This window comes from Crotalus tigris, unplaced genomic scaffold (assembly GCF_016545835.1).
Source record: "Crotalus tigris isolate CLP2741 ecotype Arizona unplaced genomic scaffold, ASM1654583v1 scf7180000017765.3138416, whole genome shotgun sequence".
Lineage (NCBI taxonomy): Eukaryota > Metazoa > Chordata > Lepidosauria > Squamata > Viperidae > Crotalus > Crotalus tigris.
In genome coordinates this window covers 3,036,409-3,057,908 of record NW_024096620.1, presented here as the reverse complement: position 1 = coordinate 3,057,908, position 21,500 = coordinate 3,036,409, and the positions used below count along the sequence as shown (strand labels likewise).

Here is a 21,500-nt window from a genome sequence, read left to right as displayed (position 1 = left end):
GTATGGTTCTGCTAGACGCTGGGGCAACAGAAATAAAAACGCTATTTATTTTTACACAAAAATTGCTGGCACATATAACAAAAGGTCAGCAAAGGAAAAGGAGAGAAAAGATGCTTTTTGTTAATTCTTTTCTAATAAAGAACAGCCATCCCAAATTCAGACTTACAGCCAGTCATCTCAGGAGGTACGTAAGCATCATTTATGAACATGCTGGTGGGCTTTGCAAGTTTCAGGTAGACAAAATCAGATGTGTTCTTTAAAGCAGCCACTGCTTCTTCGTGGGTCACTTCTTCTAAGCAAACACTGTTCACCTGGAGGAGGGAAAATGCAAAACGGAATTAGCCCTGGAACAAAAACAGACCTTCCCTGATAGTCACCGGTGTTGTTCTGTATCACGAGACATCGGCGCAGACAGAAGTTGGGCTTTTGCCCGGGAAGTCTCCAGATTGCTGCTATGACCGATGCAAAACATTATGACAATAAAAATACAGAAGGAGACTTTTGAAGGATGGAATCAGAAATAGCCACCATATAAACGATGTCAGTAATGATGTCCGTTTCTCTGAATAGACTATGCCCAAAAGAAGTTATTGAAGAAATCTCAACAATAGAACAAGTTTTATCTGACAAGAAAAAAGTGGATTTATAACCGAGAGACCAAGAGAATGATTTAGAAAAGGATATTTCACTGGGCCTACTTCAAAATTTAAAAGAGGAAAACAAATGACAAACCAAGAAAGGTTTTAACGACCTCGTCATCTCTTGCATCAGCATGGAATCGTGGCAACTGAATGGAGCTGAGAGTTTACTGGCTGGATGCCCTTCCTGACACCTTCTTTGCACCAGAGAGAGAAATATCTGCCACTACCTAGGATCGAACTCACAGCCGCTCAGACAAACCAAGAGAGTGACCTAGATCATTTTTTTTTTCTATTGGATTTACAGAAGAGACTTATTAAAGTCTTGAAAAAAAGTGTGCGTAATGGGACCACAAAGTGAAATGAAATCAAATCCTATGACTATATTTCAAGGAAGGCAATAAAACGAAGTAATATAAAATTGGTTTATTTGATCAAAGTTAAAAAAATATTCGTTACTACCTCTTGCTATCTTTATACACTTTCTGTTGGCATCAAGACTGAAAAAATGTTTTATGGATTTGCTTATAGAGAAGAAATGGGATACGGGATGAGGAGATAAATATTTCTAAATTTAAAGGTGAAGAGTTACTAAATTTACTTATACTTCTTGCGATGAAATTGCTTCTTCACATAATTTTTTATTATATTCTTTTTTTTCTTCTTCCTTGCACTTTTTACTCGTCTCTATTCTCTTTTAAATTTAGTTTGTATTAAATTTTACTATTACAATCAAAATTCTTTATTAAAAAAAATTACACACAGAGAGACACAACTGGAGACACAAGACTATTCAGTTCCACACATTCAGCTTTTGCTTGCCTCCTAAAGACTCCTCTGCCCTTTGGAATTGGTGTCTTGCTGGGGGGGCGGGGGGGGGGGAAAGCAGGCTACGCAAACAGATTAACTCCCTTGAAACCCCTTCAGTCCCTCCACTCTGCAGTTGGGGAGGGAGGGAGGGAGGGAGAAGCAAGCAATTTCAGTAGGCACTTTCTCTTCTGCCCGACTCTTCTTCTCCCTCTGGAATGAGACAACACGCCACAGCCAATTCCCAGCAGTTATCTTTATCATGGTCAATTCTCCACAGGACAACTCACCCACAGGACAATTCAACAATTCAATTTAATGATTTAAAATAAATTTTTAAAAACTGTTTTAATTTTTGTCACTCACATTTCATTTTGTTCCTCCTTTGACTGTTGTTCCATGGCGAACTGGCCCCGGTGACTTGTCCCAGGCTCTTCTCCCTCTCCCCCCTCAGCAGAGCAAGGAGATTAGAGAGGAGGGGATTTCAAGAGTCTACCCATCTTTGCTAATCAATTAACAAATCTTTGTAGGAAACATAGCACAGTAGTAATGGGAGACTTTAACTACCCTGATATCAACTGGGAGACAAACTCTGCAGTAAGTGAGAGATCAAACAGATTCCTAACTAACCTAACTGACAGCCTAACTTTGTCATCGAAAAGGTAAGGAAGTGAACTAGAGGAAAAACTATATTAGATCTAATTCTTACTAATTGAGAAATGATGGAGTTGAAATTGCCAGAACCTTGGGCAATTTTCAATATAATGCAAACACAAGCAATAGAATATAATCTAACCAGTGTCTTAAACTTCAAAAGAGTTTTAACTAACTCAGAGAGAGTCTAAGAAAAATTCCATAGATAAAAATCCTAAAGGGGAAAACAACTCAAGAAGTGTGGGAAACTCTGAAATATATGATCATAAAAGCCCAGTCCAGCACAATATCACTGAAAAGAAACACAAGAAATCCAAGAAACCAGTATGGCTGCACAAAGATCTCTCTGATAAACCGAAAGACAAAAAGAACAATTACGAAAAATGGAAAGAGGTACACATAACCAAGGCAGAATATCAGCAGATAGCCCGAATCTGCAAAGATGAAGTCAGGAACGTGAAGACTCAGAATGAATTAAGACTTGCAACAAAAGTCAAAGATAATAAAAAAAGTTTCTTTCAACATATAAATAACAAGAAAAAAGTCAAGGAAACAGTAGGTCCACTTAAGAGAGATGATGGCAAGGAAGTAACAGGCAGCAGAAAGAAAGCAAAGCTTCTTAATTCATTCTTTGCATCAATCTTCACGCAAAAAGAAACTATAGCCCAACCTACCAAAAACCTAACAGTAAAAGACAGACTAGAAATAAAAATTACAATAAGCAAGAAAATGATTAGAGAACACCTATCTGATCTTGATGAATATAAATCAACTGGATCTGATGGATTACATCCCAGATTTCTGAAGGAAATGGCAGAACCATTGTACCATATCTTTCAAAAATCCTGGAACACTGAGGAATTATCTGAGGATTGGAAAAGAGCTGGTGTGGTTCCCATCTTCAAAAAAGGGAAAAAAACAGACCCAGAAAACTACAGACCTAACATCAGCCTAACATCAATATATGAGAAGATACTGGAAAAAATAATAAAAAAACAGATCTGTGAACATCTGTGAACATCTTGAAACAAATGAAGTTATAACTAAAAGCCAGCATGGGTTTCTTAAAAATAGATCATGCCAAACCAATCTTATTTCATTCTTTGACAAAGTAACTAAATTAGTAGACCAGTGAAATGCTATGGACATAGTATACTTAGACTTCAGCAAGGCATTCGACAAAGTTGACCACAACCTACTTCTTGGTAAGCTAAAAAAATGTGGGAGACCAGGAGTGCCCAATTCCCGGTCCGTGGACTGGTACTGGGCCATGGCATGCCAGCAACTGGTCCGCATAAACAAGCAAAGCCCCATCCATGGGATGCAGGAAGCACACAAAACCACACACTCTCCAATCCATAGAAAAACCTCTCTCCACGGTACTGGTCCCTGGTGCCCAAAAGGTTGGAGACAGCATCACCACCAAATGGATCTGTAACTGGCTGACAAATTGTCCTCAACGAGTAGTCCTTAATGGCACTACATCCATATGGAGGGAAGTAAGCAGTGGGGTACCACAAGGCTCCGTCTGAGGCCCAGGACTCTTCAATATCTTCATAAATGACTTAAATGAGGGAATCAAAGGGGAACTCGTCAAATTTGTAGATGACACTAAACTGGCAGGAATAGCCAACATCCCAGAAGACAAGCTCAGCATCCAAAAAGATCTTGACAGACTTGAACAATGGGCCCTATCCAAGAAAATGAATTTCAATGTGGAGAAAAGCAAGGTTTTACACCTAGGCAGAAAAAACCAAGGTACAAGTACAAATTAGGCAAAACCTGGCTCAAAAACAGTTAACTGTGAGGGACCTTGGAGTCCTAGTGGACAATCACTTAAATATAACCTAGCCGTGTGCGGCAGCAACCAAAAAAGCTAATACAATCCTTGGGTGCATAAACAGAGGCATAGAATCAAAATCACGTAAAGTATTAGTACTGCTTCATAAAGACTTTGTAAGGCCACACCTGGAATCTTGCATCCAGTTTTGGTCACCACATTACAAAAAAGATGTTGAAATTTTAGGGAAAAAGTGCAAAGAAGAGCAACTAAGATAATTAAAGGCCTGGAGACAAAAACATACGAAGAATGGTTGCAGGATTTCGGTTTGGCCAATCTAGAGAAAAGCACTAAGGGGGACATGATAGCAGTCTTTCAGTATTTGAGGGGCTGTTACAAAGAAGAGGGGGTCAACTTATTTTCCGAAGCACCAGAAAGCAGGACAAGAAGCAACAGATAGAAACTAATCAAAGAGAGAAGCACCCTGGAACTGAGGAGAAATTTCCTAACAGCGAGGACAATTAACCCCTGGAATAGCTTACCACCAGAAGTTGTTGGTACTCCATCACTGGAGGTTTTTAAAAAGAGACTGGACAGTCACTTATCTGAAATAGTATAGGGTCTCCTGCTTGAGAGGGGGTCAGACTAGAAGACCTCCAAGGTCCCTTCCAGCTCTATTCTGATTATGATTCTTGCGCAGAGAAGTGGGTGTAAGAGACAAATGCAAAGATTCCCAGCAAACAAAATCAAATGCATAAATATAGGTTGTAGCTAGGGCAACAATACTTGTGAAAAAATTGTTGGTGCACAGCAGTTGCCTGGGAACTGAGTGTGAGTGAGCCGTGTGATGAAGCTGCTGAAAAGGCAAACGCAGGTTTAGAATGCAAAAACAGAGACATGATTTCCAAACTATAGAAAGTAATTATCCCACTTTATTTTGTCTTGGTCGCACTCATCTCAAATAGAGGGCATGGTATCAAATCTGAAGCAGCAATGAGAAGGGCAGTCCAGGGAATCCGTGTGCGGATTCATGTATCAGCGCAAGGGGTTATTAGACTCAGCAGCCTAAAACACCCCGTCCAACTCTATAATCCTATGAAACCATTGGAGAAAACTATACAGACCACGGAGCATCAATAGGCAGGTGATTCTCAGCTCCGTCCCTCACCTAGAATGGCTTGTGCCAGACTCGGGGGTGGGGGTGGGGGGGATTCTTCAGGAGCAGGGGAGGGAGGGAGGGAGGGAGGGAGGGAGGGCAAGGCAGAACACAGAACACGAAAGGAGGAAAATAATCTTGGGGGGTGAGGGAGCACGGTCTACATGGAATGCTGAAACATGGAATTTGGGGTTTTAGATTTGGCATGAATTGGGGACGCCTTGGTTACTGGCTGAGGGTGCTTTTGATCAGCTCTGCTTGGTATTCCAATCTCATAAATTCCAGACTTATTCAGTGAATATAATTGGTATGGCCCAGTTTCAATAGTAGTTTTATTTTATTTATTTATTTATTTATTATGCCACCTATCTCCCCTGCAAAGCGGCTCTGGGCGACTTCCAATAAGTTACGCAAGATTTAAGGCAGATTTTCTTTCCCGTAAAAGTTATTCTTACTCTAGACTCCTTCCTGCTCTAGGACACCCGTTGCACCGCAGGGGGTGGGGGGGATTCCCAGCTTTCTCCGAGAGGAACCAAAAGCCAGCTCATCTCCAAGCCTTCCCCTCAGCCTCAGAGTCTTCGGAGGTTGTCGGACGGGCCCCAGAGCGTCCCTAGCAAAGCTAAAAGGGGGTGGAACTGCCCAAGGGAAGAGTGGAAAAAGCCAAAGTAAATATAAACTCACAGCCATCAACTTGTCTCCGATCTGGAGCCGGCCGTCCTTATGTGCAGCCCCACCTTCGATGATTTTGGTGACGTAGATGCTGTTGTCCCCGGGAATGTGCTGGTTGCCGACACCCCCGGCGATGCTGAACCCGAGACCTGCTTCAGGAGAGCAAAGGCCGTCAGCACCGGGGCCCCCCACACACACGCACAAGCATGCACACAGGGCCTTCTGCCCCCTGGCGGGGAACCAGGACCCTCTGCTGGGACAGAAGGGACCCCGCCCAGAGGCTTCCCAGGGGGAACTCCAGGGTGGGACGCCAGCAGCTGTGCCTCGCTGGTAAGGCGCCCGCTGGGACCCGGCCTGGGCTCCTCTCACGGAGGCCCCTCCACCACCTCCAGGAAAGGGCACCTCTCACACGCAGGGCGGGAAAGGGGAGAACCCACGCAAAACCCCCTCTTTGCTGGGCCATCACCCGGCAGGGGCCGCTCACAAACCTTTGGGCCCCTTCACCAGTTTTATGTCCACCACCCTTTCCGTGGTCTGCCTCCTCCTCTTGACGTACAGACGGACCACGGAGCCCGCTTCCTTCAAGGCCTCCACCGCTCTGCCATGGGTCACATCGCGGACGTCCACCTCGTTCACTCGCAAAATGCAGTCATTCACCCTGCACGGGGAGGGGAGGTTTTCCAGACTCAGCGCGTGCCCCCGTGCATGTGTGTAGGGGAGCATAAATCTCCCAGGCGCAGATCTGCATGCTTGACTGACTGGAGGACGATCAAAGACGGAGTCCAAGCTGCTTGCCGTATGCGCAGAGTAGCTGGAGTCCCTCTGGTCCAGCCGGAGTGGCCTCTGTCTGCTTCCGCCCAGGACCACCCTCATCCCTCCCTCCCTTCCTGCTCTGCTAGGGCTGCCTGCTTCCTTTGTCCAGGTGAATTTGGGCCAGTCACCCGGAGATGGTGAGTTCAGTCTCCCCTTTGGGGCTCCCCCCCCCAATCAATGGGGAAGAAGATGGAAGGCAGAGAACAAAAGCTGGCCGCAATGCTTGGCTGTAGCCAGCCAAGGGAAGGCCAGCCAGGAATGGCCAGAGAACTCGGAGGAAGCCGGTCAAGCAACGGGGGAGGTGAAAGTGCTTTCTGCAGTTTCTCTAGAGCAGCATTCCAAAATGGGACAGAAAGGATGCAAATGACACTGAAAGCTAAAGAAAAAACGGGTCAGAGCAGAGTCACCCTGGAGCCAACTCCAGATGGGGCTGCCTTCACAGGAGAGCCGCATGCAGACTGCCAGAGAGCGCTCTGTGCCGCTCAGAGCCTGCCTGGGGTTCTGGGCTTCGTTCTTGGACAGGCAGGCAAACCGGAGCAGGCTCAGAGTAGAGCAGCTGGGGCGGTTTCTGGACTCCTCGGGCAGAACAACGAAAGCCTCGGGGCTCCTGCACAGCTGAGCTGGTCACAGAGAAGGCCAGAGAGAGAGACGGATGACAGCAGCCCTCTGGGAAACGAGGCTGCAGCGGTTCCCCTGAAACCGGGTGCAGGCCAAGCAAGGGATTCAATTTTTAAAAAAGGTCTCGGGGAACTTCCTGGCTAGAAGAGCTGCTGATTTTTTTCAAAACCAAACTCCCCCCCCCCCGAGTTGGTCTGGCGGATTCTGATGTCTGCGGTCCAAGTGACGTATCATTTTGTGACACTCGGTGAATGCAGCTGTGTCTTTACTGTGCAAATCCAGAAAAACTGATCAGTTCAATAACCAGGTTCAGTGTGCTGTATGAACACCACCCATCAGAGAGAGACGCCACTGAGGCAGGTGGAGCCACCACCCCCCAGCTGCTCCTTGCACACCTGACGGGAAGCCACAGCTGCAGGAATGGCTTGGAGGAAGAGATGCCTACCGTAGCCTCCCGTCTTGGGCAGCCGCCCCTCCTGGGATGATCTTGGTGATGAATACCCCCGAGTCATCCTCCACGTGCGGGTTGTCAGTACCGCCTGCGATGCTGAAGCCCAGTCCGGAATTGCCCTGTAACAGCAGCCTCTGGTTACCATGCTGGAGCGCCTGGGTAGCCGAGTGCCCGTCCTGAAGGGGGACGGTCCGGGAGGGCCTGAGGGAAGGATGGAAGGCAGGCCGTCCCCGTGGGAGAGAACAGGGAGGGGGAAGCACGCAGCTCAGGAGCCCCCCTCGCCTGGCAAGAGAACTGGCACCCACACCGGCCTCGTCCTGCCGGTCTTGTCTCCTTGCTGCCCCAACATGGAAAACCACCTGCTGCCTCCTTCCCGCCCCAGGAACTCACAAGCCCACGGCTGGGGGGGCTGAACCTGTGGAAGCTTGAAACCTTGGTTGATGAAACCCTGGGGGTGTTGTTTAAAAAGGAGGGGGATTTCCATTTGCCAGCCAGGAAATGGGGCGCACAGCTTCCCTTGGCAATCAGATCCCACCTGCTGGTTTGAACTGACCATTCATTCCAGAGGAGCTGGTCAACAGCCAGTTAGTCTATGCCAAGAGGTAATCAAAAAACCCATCCTGGCTTTGGCACGGCCAGATTAACTGGGTTAAGGAAGGCAGGAAACCTGAGCCTGGAACCAGCAGAATGGAGCTCCAGGAGCCACACTGAGCAGTGAAGACCAGCAGGAGCCACTGAGGAGGAGAAACGGAGGGGTGGCAGACACCTTTCCTCCTCACCCAGGGCTGCAGAATTCTAACTTGCAGCAGAATGAATTAACTCACTCCATGAGCAAATATTTACCCTTTCCAACATAATTTCTTCATATTCATACTCTGCATCAGTGCCATTGACCTACAGGAACATACAAAACATGCCAAAAATGGGACAAACTTGCAGCAACAGGAAGACTCCAGATTAAGAGAGGAGTAAGATACTAAGTGGGATACAAATACAGGGCTGGTTCTAAGTCTCAATGAGAGAAACTTACGTAAGTTGGTGTCTCCGGAGTTTCTGTGTTTACCACGACTGGAGGGGGATTTGCCTGGAAAGTAAAAAATGAAAAGCCAGATTAAAAGAAATATGACACTCCCCCGCCCCAATTTACATCCCCCTTATTCCTGGACCCTTTCTCTGCTGCTGCTGCAGCACTTCCATCTCAAGCTCTTGGACTGGTCAGCCATGCAGCCCCATCCCACTGCCCTCCTTGCCCCCCCCCCCGAAATCTCTGCCCAAAGTAAAATAAAAAAGAACTTCAGAGATCTCAGAATTTGCCACATCCCAAAGCTTCACCAACTCCACCTTTTATTTGGGGGGCTGAAAGCCAGAAAACCCAGCCAGGTTCAGGTCAAACCCAACAAGGCCTCCTGCCATTGCCCCCCAGACCAGCCCCCTTCCAGCCCCAGCAGGTGCGGCTAACTGTCCCCCCAAGACTCCCGGGCGGGCTCTTCCCAAAATCCTCGTGGAGGAAGCCTCCTTTGAGCAAAGGCGAGCCCCTCATCTCCCTCCTGCCGAAGGCTCCATCGACTCTGCCTGGCTTCCTGCCTGGGCCCCATGATTCTGAGCCGTCTGCCCTGAAGGAGACCCCCCCCAGGACCCTCTCCACCAGGCAGGCTTTTGGACACACCCCGCCCATCTTTTCTCAAGGCTAAGAGCACACCCACATTCCTCCGCCTCTCTTCAAGGGCCGAACTGCACACAGTCCTTTGTGGGGGGGGGCATGATTAAAGCAGGGACAATGTTGCACCTTCGACTCCTTTCTCTAACCCCCCTGCCCCCCCCCAGACTAGAGCAGTGATGGCGAACCTTTTAGAGACCAAGTACCCAAACTGCAACCCAAAACCCCCTTATGCATTGTCGGGTGCTGGGTGGGCGTGGCCCATTGGGTGGGCGTGGCTGTGGTGGCAGACTAGGGGGGAGACTAAAAAGTTCAATCAATCAATTCCAACTTTGCAAGATCTTTTTTTTCCCATGAGAAGTTGAAATTGACTGATTGATTGAACCTTTTTTTTTTTTTTGCACACGGCGGCGGCGGCCTAAAGCGAAAAGGTTTTATAAAACCCAGCTGAAGGCCTAGGACTGGGGCGACGGCGCGCGTGCCCACAGAGAGGGCTCTGAGTGCCGCCTCTGGCACCCGTGCCGTAGGTTCCCCACCACAGGACTAGAGCATCCTCCCCAGCCCTCTAGAGAGGCCCCAGCCTTTCTCTGAGCCGGCTCTGCGTCTGGAGGCAGAGGGGAGACGGCCAGAGCCCCGTGCCCCCCACCCCCCAGGGGATACGACTCCTTGCATGGCCCACACAAGCGCAGCCGGGGCTCCCGTTCTACCCATGGAAACCTTTCCGAACCGTCTGGCTTTCTTGCAAGGCACCGGCTGCCTCGGCCAACATTGCGTCACCTGCAGCTCTGTGCGCCTTCCAGAGGAGAACCTGGAGGGCCCATCTCTGCCACTCCCGGTGGGGCCCCTGAAGGCTGCGTTGGGGTGTCTTTCTGGCACAGGGGCAAGAAAAGCCGAGGCTCTGCCTACCTGCTCACCTGGCCAGGAAGGCCGAGCCTCAGTGACCAAGACAAGGTGAGCCTTCTGCCCACCGATCTCTGCCTAAGAGCAGTCCAAATTTATCTTAGATGGTTCACAGCCTTTATCAACAGCACACTGGGCGGTGCTTAGAAACAACAACAAAATGTGCACTCCATCTGGTCAATCAATCAACCGTCCCAAGCAGCATTTTAGAAGCAACTGAATAACAGCCTGGACAGTGTGAGGACGGAGCTGACGAAGCCCCTGGGTGGCCGAGGGGGAGGGAGGGTGGCGGGGCAGGAGGGCCAGAGTGGACCTAGACAGGGATAACTGGATTAGAATTGCCCCCCCCCCAACACTGAAGGTTCCCGGCATGACGGCACAGGCACAAACCAGGGAACCAGGCAGCTGCCCCAACCAGCCCCACGTCCTTCCGCCCTGCCTCACTCCAGAGGACCCCAGCTGTGGTCACCTAACGTGCAGAGCCAGATAAAAGGGGGATTGGACCGTGGGTGGTCCAGAGGGATCTGGGGATCCAGCTGTTTTAATGCTACCCGGGAAGCAGGGAAGGCCGATGGCCGTCCTCAAATCTCCTCTCTAATGCTGCTCCCTCCCCCCCCCCTTTCAGCAGTTGAAGTACGGGCAGTCCTCCACTTACCACCATTCCTTTTAGTGACTGTTCAAAATCACTGGAAAAAGGGACTTACAAAGCGTTCCTTGCATCACAACCGTTGCGGCAACTCCACGGCCACATTCGGGCAACCGGCATGTGTGTTTACCACAGTTGCCGCATCTCGGCTTCCGGCGAGCCAAGTCACCAGGGGAAGGCAGATTCACCTGACAGCCACGCATGACTCACTTAACAGTCTCCTTGCTTAACCACAGACACTCTGGTTTTCAATTGTGGTCGTAAGCTGAGGACTACCTGTACAGTAGATTCTTGGGGTGAACCAGACCACACACACAACCCCCCCTTCCTTCACCCTTTCCTCCTCCCCCCCACCCGCAGGGCCCCTCTCCTAGCGCAGGAGGGAAAGGCGGCAACCTCCGGGCTGAGCTGAAGGAGCCCTGTCCGCGGGTGACCACACAAACGAAGCACCCACCACCGATCAGTGTGAAAATGGCATTAAAGGAATAAAAACCTGAGAGATGGAAGATGGGACGAGTGAAGCCTCGGCAGGAACTGGCAGAGCAGAGACAGGAGGAGGAGGAGGAGAAGGAGCAGCAGCTTCTGGCGTCTAAAAGCAGCAATGAAAAGGAGTCAAGGGTGGGAGCCACGGCAGGCGGGCCCAGACGCCAACTGCTGGGGGGGAGGGGCCCTCCTTCCGGGCCCCTCCGTGGCCCGAAAGCAGCCCGAATCCTCGTGCCCAAGAAATGGGCAGGGGGAGCCTTACTGACCCAAAATGGGACTCCGATTGCCCCTTTTGGGAAAGACCCAGCCCCCAGAGCACCCCAGCTCAGACAAAAATGGTCCCTTCTGGCTTTTGCTGCACAAAAACACAGCAAACCCCCCCCCCCTTGAGCGACAAGAGTTGAAATGACCCTCCCACACACAGACCCCTCCTGCTCCAGGCAGGACAGGTCAGGGTCTGGGGCAGATGGTCTCTCTGCAGACCTGGGGGGGGAAAGAGGGGGGGAGAAGAGATATTGGAGACCTCCCACCCAAGAGGCAATCTGGTTGGCAGTCTCCACCAAGAAGAAAAGCTCCCTAGTATCTGATCTGCAGTGTCACCTGAGTGGCCTGAGGCCTAACCCTCCCCACAGGGCAACAGAGACCCTCCCCACTCTCAACACAAAGGAGCCCCCAGCTTTTAAGTCTCCAAGGTCTGCCCTTCTTCTGCCAGCTCAGGGCCTCCTTCCCAGGGCCTTGAGCTGTTCCTCACAGCGCCTGGTCAGGGGTCCTTTATCCAGCCTCTTCTGAAGCCCCACCAGTGTGTTGTTGCCCAAGGTTGGGACTGGCCTTCCAGAGGAAGTCTGGCCAGGACAGACCAGACCGAGACTGGATTCTGTGCTCCTGCGAATGTACCCCAGCTGAACCCGGCTTGTTAGCAGGTGCATCTTCACATGCTGCTGACTCGTTTGATTCCTGGGCACCCTTTCACACAGACTATACTGCCAAACCAGGTCTCTTATCTTCCCCCCCTACCCCAAGATACTGTATTTCTGCCTGCCCTTCTTGTTCATTTCAGCCAACTGGTAAACTCTGCCCAGACTTCCCTAGTTTTGTGTTATCTGCCAATTCGATGATGTCCCCCTCCATCTATGCCAGATGTCCCTAACGGAACCGGGCAGCAGAAAAGGTGGGCAAGCACGCCTGCACGAAGCTGCATTTGTGAAAGTGGTCATTCTCCCCCCCCCCCATCCCACCCCCTTGCCGTTGCCTCCGCCAGTCTGCCGAGCCGGAAAGGTTGGCGACCGTTGATTAATGAAAATGCAGAACAGGCAATATGGGGCCCAGGAGAGTCTCTTTCCAGCACTCCACCGCAGCTCAGGAGCACTTCTTCAGCCACTTAAGCTTTCCAAGGCGAATGCCCCCATCAGGGTTGCTCCCTGTGACTGCCAAGGGAGCAAATCTGTTTCCATAGACTGAACAGTGTTGTTTTGTTTCCTGAAGAAATGAAGCACAGCTAGGTAATCAAACTGGTCGCTCTTCACTCAGAACTCAGAATAATTCCTCCTGCCACAATCGGCAACTCAGTACGATAAAGAAAATTACAAAACAGTTAACCTATTAGGTCAGATTCACCGGGCATCCTCGACAGGAGAAGCGCATCACCTCCTTGTCGTGGCTTCAAATGGAAGAACAAGAATTTGCCAGCTCTGGCCTGGCAACCAAAAGCCTTCACAGCGCGATTCGGGGAATCAAGTTGGAGCCAGGAGCACGATGGAAATTAGATCCCAGCTCAGCAGCCTTAAAACCTCGACACAGTTCCGGTACCGGATGTCTTGCAATCCTAGCTCCTTAACTTCTGTTAAGGATTTTGTTTACATGTTTTTTTATTTTTCTTTTTGCACATAAGCAATACTGGCATCATGAATACATAATGTTGTATTTGCAGGATATTCAAGTGTACAAACATGTCTTCAAAATATCTTTTACCCAGTAAGAAAATATGAATTCTTTAGCAATGATGCATTTAAGACCACCTTGAAAAACTAGTCTGATTTAAGCCTTGAACCCGTTTGTAATGAGTACAGTTACTGTGAGGTCGCCTCTTATGGAGGGTTTCTGCCTCGGAGTAGGACTGTTCCAGGGCTGGACTGCCGCTCCCCTTCGCTCAGCTAGTGCTGGTTGCCAAGAACATTAATTGCTTCACACCCTGCATTGGTGGCCAAAAGGATTTCAGTGCCATTCAGAGAGGTCCTTATTTCCAATGCTAGAAAGCTCCAGCTGGAATCAACCCACTCAACACATTCATTACAGAGGAAACTTCTGGTGTCTCCATCTTCTCTGCTGTGGCCCCACTGTATTGAAGGTCTCTCTGGAAAGCGTCTGGCCTGTCACGTCTCGCTCTGGCCTGAGCGGGTGAGGACGATGCTCTCCCAAAGAGCTTCCCGGAGCTGGTCGAGGCTGCTTCTAGCTAGGACAGGAGGCACCGAGGCTCTGATCTGCTATTAGTACAGCAGCAGGGCTCCAGTTTAAATTGGCTACTAAACCTTGATTTACCATGGGTGATTTATAGGTTGTTTCTTATGCCAGAAGCCATGCCAGAAATATAGCGGTACGGAAGAACAATAAACATATCCTACATGGGCCCCGGGGCCTCTAACCAGAAGGCACCATAGCCCATTGCACCCCAAGGTTTGACCAAGCTTCCCCCAAGGGGCCCCCAAGGGTCCAACCGAATTCAACATCCTCCGAACTTCTTGGCAGAAGCTGAAGCCACAACTATCGCACAGCCACGCAGCAAGACCACAGAGGGGCAGCCAAAGGCCGGAGGAGAAACGCCAAAGCCAGAGGCTTTCCCAGAGGCAGGAGGGCCCCGGGCCCACCGAGGGCAGAGGCAAGTGCCGCTTGCAAAATGTGACCAAAACATTCCAGCCGAGGCCAAGCGTGGCGACCGGAGGTGGAGGGGATTTGGGAGGTTTGTCAGGGAACTGATGGAGGAGGCCCCAAGTGCTGCCACACCGTCCTCTGCCAAAGGGCCGGTCTCACCCTGGGAGCTGCTCTTTAGAGCTGCCTTGCAGATCGTAACCAAAGATGGGAAGTAAACTCGCCTCAAGAGAGGGAGCAATGGGCCGCTTCTCTTTCCTTCAAAGAAAGCAGCGGGGGGGGGGGCAACCGTAACAGGCAAGAAGCAAGCAAGCAAAGCCCTTTCCGCCCTTTCTCCAAAGCAGCAGCAGGAGCAGCAGCTGCCTCTGGTGAGGGTCAAGCTGCCGCCAGGCTCATTCCCATGCAGACTCTTTTCTGTTCAGAAGGGGGTCTGATCTTTATCCCGCAAGCTTCTGAAGGGCCTGGAGTCTGCCATCTGGCAGGACTTACCCAGAAGCCCATCCTGGCAGGCTGGCTCTTCCAACCAGCCCAAGACCAGCCAGCTCCGCTGCTTCACTCCTATGCAATGTTCCAGCCCCTTTCCCCCCCTCCCCTCCCGCAGTGGGATAGGGCCCTTGGCCTTAAGGTCCAGCTGCTCTGGCCCAGCTGAGTCTAAAACTGTGAGCCCTCCACGGGCAGTCTGGCCCCCCACGCTTGCCACAAGGAAGGAGAGGGAGGGAGGGAGGGAGGGAGGGAGGGAGAGAGAGAGAGAGAGAGAATCCCAAGCCTGGCAAAAGGCTCTTCCGGACCCCCAGGCGTCCCGCCAGTCCTGCTCTCCAGAACCAACAAAGCTCAAGCGGGTGGGCATTACCTGGCTGGAGGGGCCGGGGGCGACCGCCAGGCAGTCCAGGAAGGGTTGTAGGCAAGCCAAGGAGGTCAGGAAGGGCGGCCAGCGCCAGGGCTCCTGGACCCCAGGAAGATCCTCCTCCGCAGAGCCCTTCCTGGCCCAGAATCTCGGTCTGGGTCTTGCCGAGCCCTGGCCGGGCCCTGGGGGGCCACTCCGACCGGCCTGCGAGGGGAGCAGAGAGCTGTTTCCAAAGATGTAGTTCATCCCTGCACCAGGGAGGCAGGTGGCTGCGAGGAGAGCCCGCTGGCTCCTGCCGCCCACCCAGTGGGGAGGGAGGGAGGGAGCAGCAACAGCTGAGCACAGGCGGAGTAACGGCTGCATCACTGAGCAGAGGCAGGCAGGAAGCCAGCCAGCCCGCCCATTCCCCGTGGCCCCCCAGGAGCTGTCCGCTGCTCCTGCCCCCCCCTCAGGCTCTCCTGCTGCTGTGAGCATTGAGTAGGAGGTCCACGGAGGGAAGGCGGCCTATCGCAGGTGACCAAAGGGCTGCCCCTTCCAAGCTCTCCTCCCCCCACAAGTCCCTATGGGGATGCCCGGGAACCAGGGAACTGCCATCCCAGGGAGGGCCTCCCAGCTCCTTCCAGCCGGTCTTGGAAAACAAAGACGCTGCTGCTGCTGCTGCTGCCCAGGGGCTGCCTGGGTGTTGGCACAGTAGCTTTCAGAGCTGCCTCCCCTTCCTCCTCCTGCCAGACCCCTCCTGATCTTCTGAAGCCCCTACTCTTTCCCACCATCTTCCTTACTGAGCAGGGTTCTTGGACACACAAGGTCTGATCGCTGGGGCACCAACACTGCAGCTTGAGTGTGGCTCTGATCAGAGCCTCCCACACCCTTCGCTGTAGAAGGAGCGCTCCTGACTCCATTTGCCTGAGGGGAAGGGCCACCCACGGCTGCAACCCACCACTTCGGGGCAGCAAGCAGGCAAGGCCGATTAACAAAGTCACCCATGAGACTTTTAGAAATCAGGGAACAAAGCGCTTTGAAGAAATAAAATAAGTCCACTACGGAGAAATGAGGGGATGCTTCTGCCCCGACAGCTGGATCGGGATAGATCGAAACACAACAGGAACACAAGAATTTCTGATACACCAGCAGGCCTTCTGCAGGAATCCCAGTGATGGATATTAAATGCAGAGTTCTGTTCGTAGCGCAACAACGTTCAAAATCCTTACAGCTTTTTCTCCTGTCTTCTGTATGTAAAGCACTAGAAGTGAAATGGGCGGACAATAAACGGCTTTCTTTTGTCTACGATAGTTCTGCATTTTGATCTGTTCTCAGGCATTTTAAACGCTTTTGGCCCTGCGAGAGCTCAACTTGGTGCCTCCGTTCTCAAGAGACGGTATGTCACAATCCAAGACCCGAAGCCCACTGGCCCCTTTATAAGAGCAGCCCCGCAAAATGAAGCCAATGAGGATCTTATCAGCCACAACACTCCAAAAGCAAAAATTAACCACAGGATATCCAAAATATATTCAAGAGGAACTCTTGCCTCCCCCCCCCCCCAATCATTCAGAGAGGCAGTAGGAAACAAAACAAGAGAAAAATACCCCAGGACCCAGTAGGTACAATAATATTCCCAAACATAAAAAATACACGAGAATACAACACCGTCAGCCACCAGGTATCATAGTGGCCCACACCCTTGAAAAATCTGGGGAAAGCAAAGTTAACCACAAGGATTGCAACCAGCAAAAACAGAGACAAAGAGGACACTAGCTGTCTCAAAACATCAAAGAACACACATACACACACAGTTGCAATAAAGAGCCAGGGTCACAACGGCCACCCACTTGACTAGCAGGAAGAGCAGGGGAACCGGAGGCTCCCTGGAGGCCCTCAAAAGAACGGCCAGATCAACAGACCAACAGAGCTGGGCACAACTGGCCAGCAGCCGATTCCAGCCAGGTGCAGCCAGAGGGCAAAGGGGCCCGATCCAGAGGGAGGCAACAGCAGCACCTGAGAACTGATGGAGGAGTTACACCCACAAGGGAATTACCAACACTCCCGGCTTCAACAAATATTAACACAGGCTACAGTTAGTCCTCGCTTACCAACTGCCCTGTTTAGCGACTATCATGAATTAACGGAGGACGCAGAAATGACATCACCACTTATGGCCGTGTGATACCTTGCTTAATGACCGCAGGAGTTCGCTTAACAGAAGTGGAAGTGACGTCGTTTTAAGTCCAGCGTGATCACATTTTTTTTTTTTTGCTTGGCAACCGTGGAGCTTAGTAACAAAGTCGCTGGTCGCAATTGTTGCCGGTAAGTGAGGACTGCCTTTTATTGCAAACTCTCCCCCATATCTAAACCGCTGCACTGAAGACTCCTCCCCGGGATGTGGGGCGAAGCCTTTGCGAAGAGCCCCAGCCAAGGCCTGGTCATTTTTACCCTGGGCGAACGCGTTCCCTCTGCCCGTCTCACTGAATCGCCCACAGAACGGGCCGAAAACCCAAGCACCAAATCTGTACTATCCTCTCAATATTCCTTTGCCAGCCGACAAGCATCTTTCTAAGTCCATCCCATTTTGGTTTAGTTGCTTAATCAGAATGACGTAAAGGATGTTTAAAGCTTTGCCATCTTCTGAATTCCCACAACCTACAAAGGAAGATTCCAGACCCAAAAAAATTGATAAAGCTAATGTAGCAAGACTAAAATCTTGACAAATCCACAATGACTTCTGGCATTTTATTTCTTTCTCCCCTGCCTTTATTACTTTTATAAACCACTCAAGGTGGCAAACGCACCTAATCCTCCTTCCTCCTCCTCCCCCTAATCCTCCTTCAACAACAACCCTGCGAGGTGAGTTGGGCCGAGAGAAAAGGACTGGCCCAAAGACACCCAGCTGGCTTTCAAATCGCTCTGAAGTCCTCTAAGGTCTTCCTCTCCTGTCGCTTGGCAGCCATGGCACCCAGAAGGACTGACTTGGGATGCAGCAACTCCTTCCTGGAGTCCTCAAGTTAGAAACTTCCAGAACTCAGGCCAAAAGCCTGGCGGAAGATTTCATAAGATTACGTAAGTAAACAACGTGAAATCTTAAAATCTAAGTGCCCGAGAAAGTCCATTAGCCCTTGGCAGGATATTCAGAACAGCGTCCGAGAAGCACTCTGGAAGCCTGAAAAAGAAGCATCAATTCCTTGGTGTGTGACCGACGGTGGATTTGCAGCTGGTGGAAAAGCTGTATTTAGGCAAAGTTACGGCAAATGCCATCGTCCCACAGGGAGTTTTCTAATAAGAGCCCATCCTGGAGGCAGGGCCGTTCCACGTTTTCAGAAAGAACACAGATCTGGGATTCCCAAAGAGAGACCCAGGGAGCTGTGAGTGTTTTCTAAAGGGATCAGGATGCACAAAGCTCTCTGTGGCCTTTGTTCCCGATCTGGCTGGTGAAAGTCCGAGGCGGGCGCAGGCAAGACAACTGCAAAAGCACTTAGACTTATACACCAACTCGCAGTGCTTTACGGCCCTCTCAGTCTAAGTCAGTGCTTCTCAACGTTTGTGTGACGGCGACCCCCGTCACACAAACGTTCTGCGCATGCGCGGCGCCGCACGCATGGGGGCAGGGCCCATGCGCGACGTGCATGCGCGGTGGCGCCCCCACGCACGGTGCACGTGCGCGGCGGCGCCCCCACATGCGGCGCTATTGCGCGGCGGCGCCCCCATGCACGGCTCGTGTGCATGGGGCTGCCCCCATGCGCGGCGCGCGTGCACGGCGCCGCGAAAAATGGCAGATCGCCGCCTTTGGCGACCCCAGAAAAATGGTGGATCGACCCCAAATGGGGTCGCGACCCATAGGTTGAGAACCGCTGGTCTAAGTGGTTAACAGAGTCAGCATTATTTGCCCCCAACAACCTGGGTCCTCCTTTTACCAACCTCGGAAGGATGGAAGGCCGAGTCCACCTTGACTAGTGAGAGAGGCGAGGGACAAAGCCCAGGGCAGACTCTGGCCGGAGACCAGCTTTGCGACTGCTTTCCATGAAGAGCCGGAGCCCCATAAAGCCTAGAGGAGCAGAAAGCAAAGCCGATTCAAGCCCGAACATCCAACATGCCCCGGAAAGATTGGGGGGGGGAAGAGGGGGGCCCTAAGGACTCTCTGGGCTGGTAGTTCCGCAGTCTCAAACTGCTCTGCCTGGCAAGCGGCTTTTCCTAACGCTAGGATCCATTATTCTGAGTCCAACGTCTGGAGCGATACGTTTGGATTATCCTCCCCGTTTCCTGGGCTCTCTGGCTTAATCCTACCCGAACTGCCTCCGGGATCAGGACCTGAGAAAGGCTCCTAGAGGGGGCTAGGTTTCTGGGTCTCGGCAGGAGGGTAAAAAAAAAAAAAAAAATCCAGTCCTTCCACAAGCAACGAAGCAAATCCAGCGGGAAGCCCTCCCAATCCAACCCCTCAGCAACCCAAACCCTGGTGGAGCCAGGCCCCAGGATATGCCCCCCCACCCGAGGAGGGGCTCTCCTGCCGTGCTTCTTCCCCCCTCTCACCTGCCCCCCTGACCTTCCTTTCCCCCTCAACGGGAGGGGTCCTCCTCCTCCTGCGGGCCAGCTCCTTGGTCCCCGGCTCCCCTCCCTCTGGAGGCCCACCTGGAGGCTCCGTCTCCTCCCTGGGCGCTGCCCCAAGGGCTCACCGAGACTGGCCCAGCCACCCTCCACGGGGGGGAGAGGGGGAGCTATTTACAAGCACAGACCCCGGATGGATGACAGGTGCCCATTCCTGAAGGCCGGTCAGCTGCAGTCACAAGAATAAGCCACGAATAAGGCTACCTAGCAGGACTTCCCTGACTGTCCCTGCTGGCTCTCCTCGGCTGCTGCCATTACCTCTTTCATGGGGTTTACGAGGGGCTCTCAGAATGTCGCCCCCATCAATGCCAGGCTGGTCAGAATCCCGCTTTTTCCCACCCAGAACCGCCGTGTTCTCCGTGCTGGGAGACTCGCCCGTATCCAGGGGCGGGGGGGAGCAGGCGGCCCCTCAAAGATGCCTCAGCAGGCCCTGAAGCGACTTCCTGCATGGAAGAAGGGGAAACCCCACTCCGTTCACCCTTCGCCACCCATTTCCCTTCAGTCATTCCTCCACATCTGGCTGCTTCCCCCCCCCTCCGCCCCTGACCTTCATTCAGGATATTATTCCAGCCCCCCTTAAATCTGCCTGGGAGGGGCTGCTTCTTTGGGTAACACCACCAGCCCCCCAGGGGCCGTCATTTGAATATTATCAGGTGGCGCAGCAGTTAGAGTGCAGTACTGCAGGCCACTTTAGCTGACTGTGTTCAGCAGGTCCGCGGTTCAAATCTCACAGGCTCAAGGTTGACTCAGCCTTCCATCCTTCCGAGGTAGGTAAAATGAGGACCCAGATTGTTGGGGGCAATGTAAATATATATATATATACATTGCTTACTGGTGTACATCGCTTAGAGAGTACTTGCAGTTAAAGCGGTATATAAGTCTCATAAATAAATAAATAAATAAATTTATTCAAGAGGTCCAGCTTTTTTTTATAGTAACTCAATATTCTGAAATGGAGAAATATGATGGGAGCATTTCTGAGGCGGGCAGAGAGCATCAGAAGACATTTAAGGCCATGAAATAATCTTCTTCTGTTATTTCAAGTCCTCAAAAAAAACCCTGCTACGCCCTCGAGGGTCTTTAGGGGTCTCAAATTAGGACACGACTTCAGACTCGGCGCCTCAGGCTCGTGCCGCCCTGCGAAGGGGGACCGTGGAGGTTCTTTGGAGGACTTTAAAAGAGGCAGGGAAGTGGCTCTGCCCCGCCGTCCTGTCCTCCAGCCAACTCAACTGTCATATCCCCACTGAACACATCGACAGACCTTGCAGGCGAAAACCTCCCGGTGCCTCTGCAAAGCCCCGCCGCTCCACCTGCCCCGCCAAAGGCCCACCGACGCCAAGCGGGGGGCGCACGGCTATTCCGGAACCAGCCTTGGCCTGCACGTTTCCCTGGGCCTCCCGGCTCTTTCTTTCCCTGGGTGCCCACCACTTTTCCCTCCTGGGAGGGTCTTTGCTCCCACGACTGTCTTAGGAAGCCCTGTGGGAAGGGAGCCCAGGTCCCTCGTTTAAATAGCCGCCCTGTAAACGTGGCAGAGAAAAGGAATGATTTTATTATTTTAGACTCTGAGATACCCACCCGATTCCAAGAAAGAGGGACGATGCAATTTTCATATGACAGCCAGAAGGAAGCCTGGAATTTGCATATTCCTAGACATATTTCCCGGAAGCCCTCTAAGGCCCGGCCTTTTGCACCACTAACCCTGGCAGATTGACGATGCTTCTGCTGATACAGCCAGTCCTTGTTTCATGAGTGTTCGTTCAGAGACCATTCAAAATTGTTGACAAAGACACTTACGACCCATGTCTGAAGCTATGGCTGTCCCAGTGCCCCACATGGTTGCATGATGAAAACTGGGCACTTGGCACTGTGCCCATCCCTACGGCCAACTGCACGGTTCCTCCCCTCCCCTCGATGCCCGTAAACACCAGGGAA

The 21,500-nt window shown here is 51.6% G+C and overlaps 1 protein-coding gene across 12 annotated transcripts in view; it reads right to left on the bottom strand.

Annotated features, from left to right (window-relative positions):
• Positions 1-21,500, bottom strand: part of DLG1 (discs large MAGUK scaffold protein 1) — a 56,053-nt gene that overhangs the window by 25,230 nt on the left and 9,323 nt on the right. For 3 of the 12 annotated variants that reach the window (XM_039341547.1, XM_039341549.1, XM_039341553.1), the window contains exons 5-11: positions 11,283-11,378; positions 8,617-8,670; positions 8,430-8,480; positions 7,581-7,705; positions 6,193-6,362; positions 5,717-5,856; positions 167-311 (exon numbers count right to left, since the gene is read on the bottom strand). In XM_039341547.1, the coding sequence (XP_039197481.1) occupies positions 167-311; positions 5,717-5,856; positions 6,193-6,362; positions 7,581-7,705; positions 8,430-8,480; positions 8,617-8,670; positions 11,283-11,378 (781 nt within the window). Of the gene's footprint in view, positions 1-166; positions 312-5,716; positions 5,857-6,192; positions 6,363-7,580; positions 7,706-8,429; positions 8,481-8,616; positions 8,671-11,282; positions 11,379-14,984; positions 15,320-21,500 lie in introns of those variants that run through there. The other 9 variants (XM_039341548.1, XM_039341550.1, XM_039341554.1 and 6 more) reach the window with 5 other exon arrangements.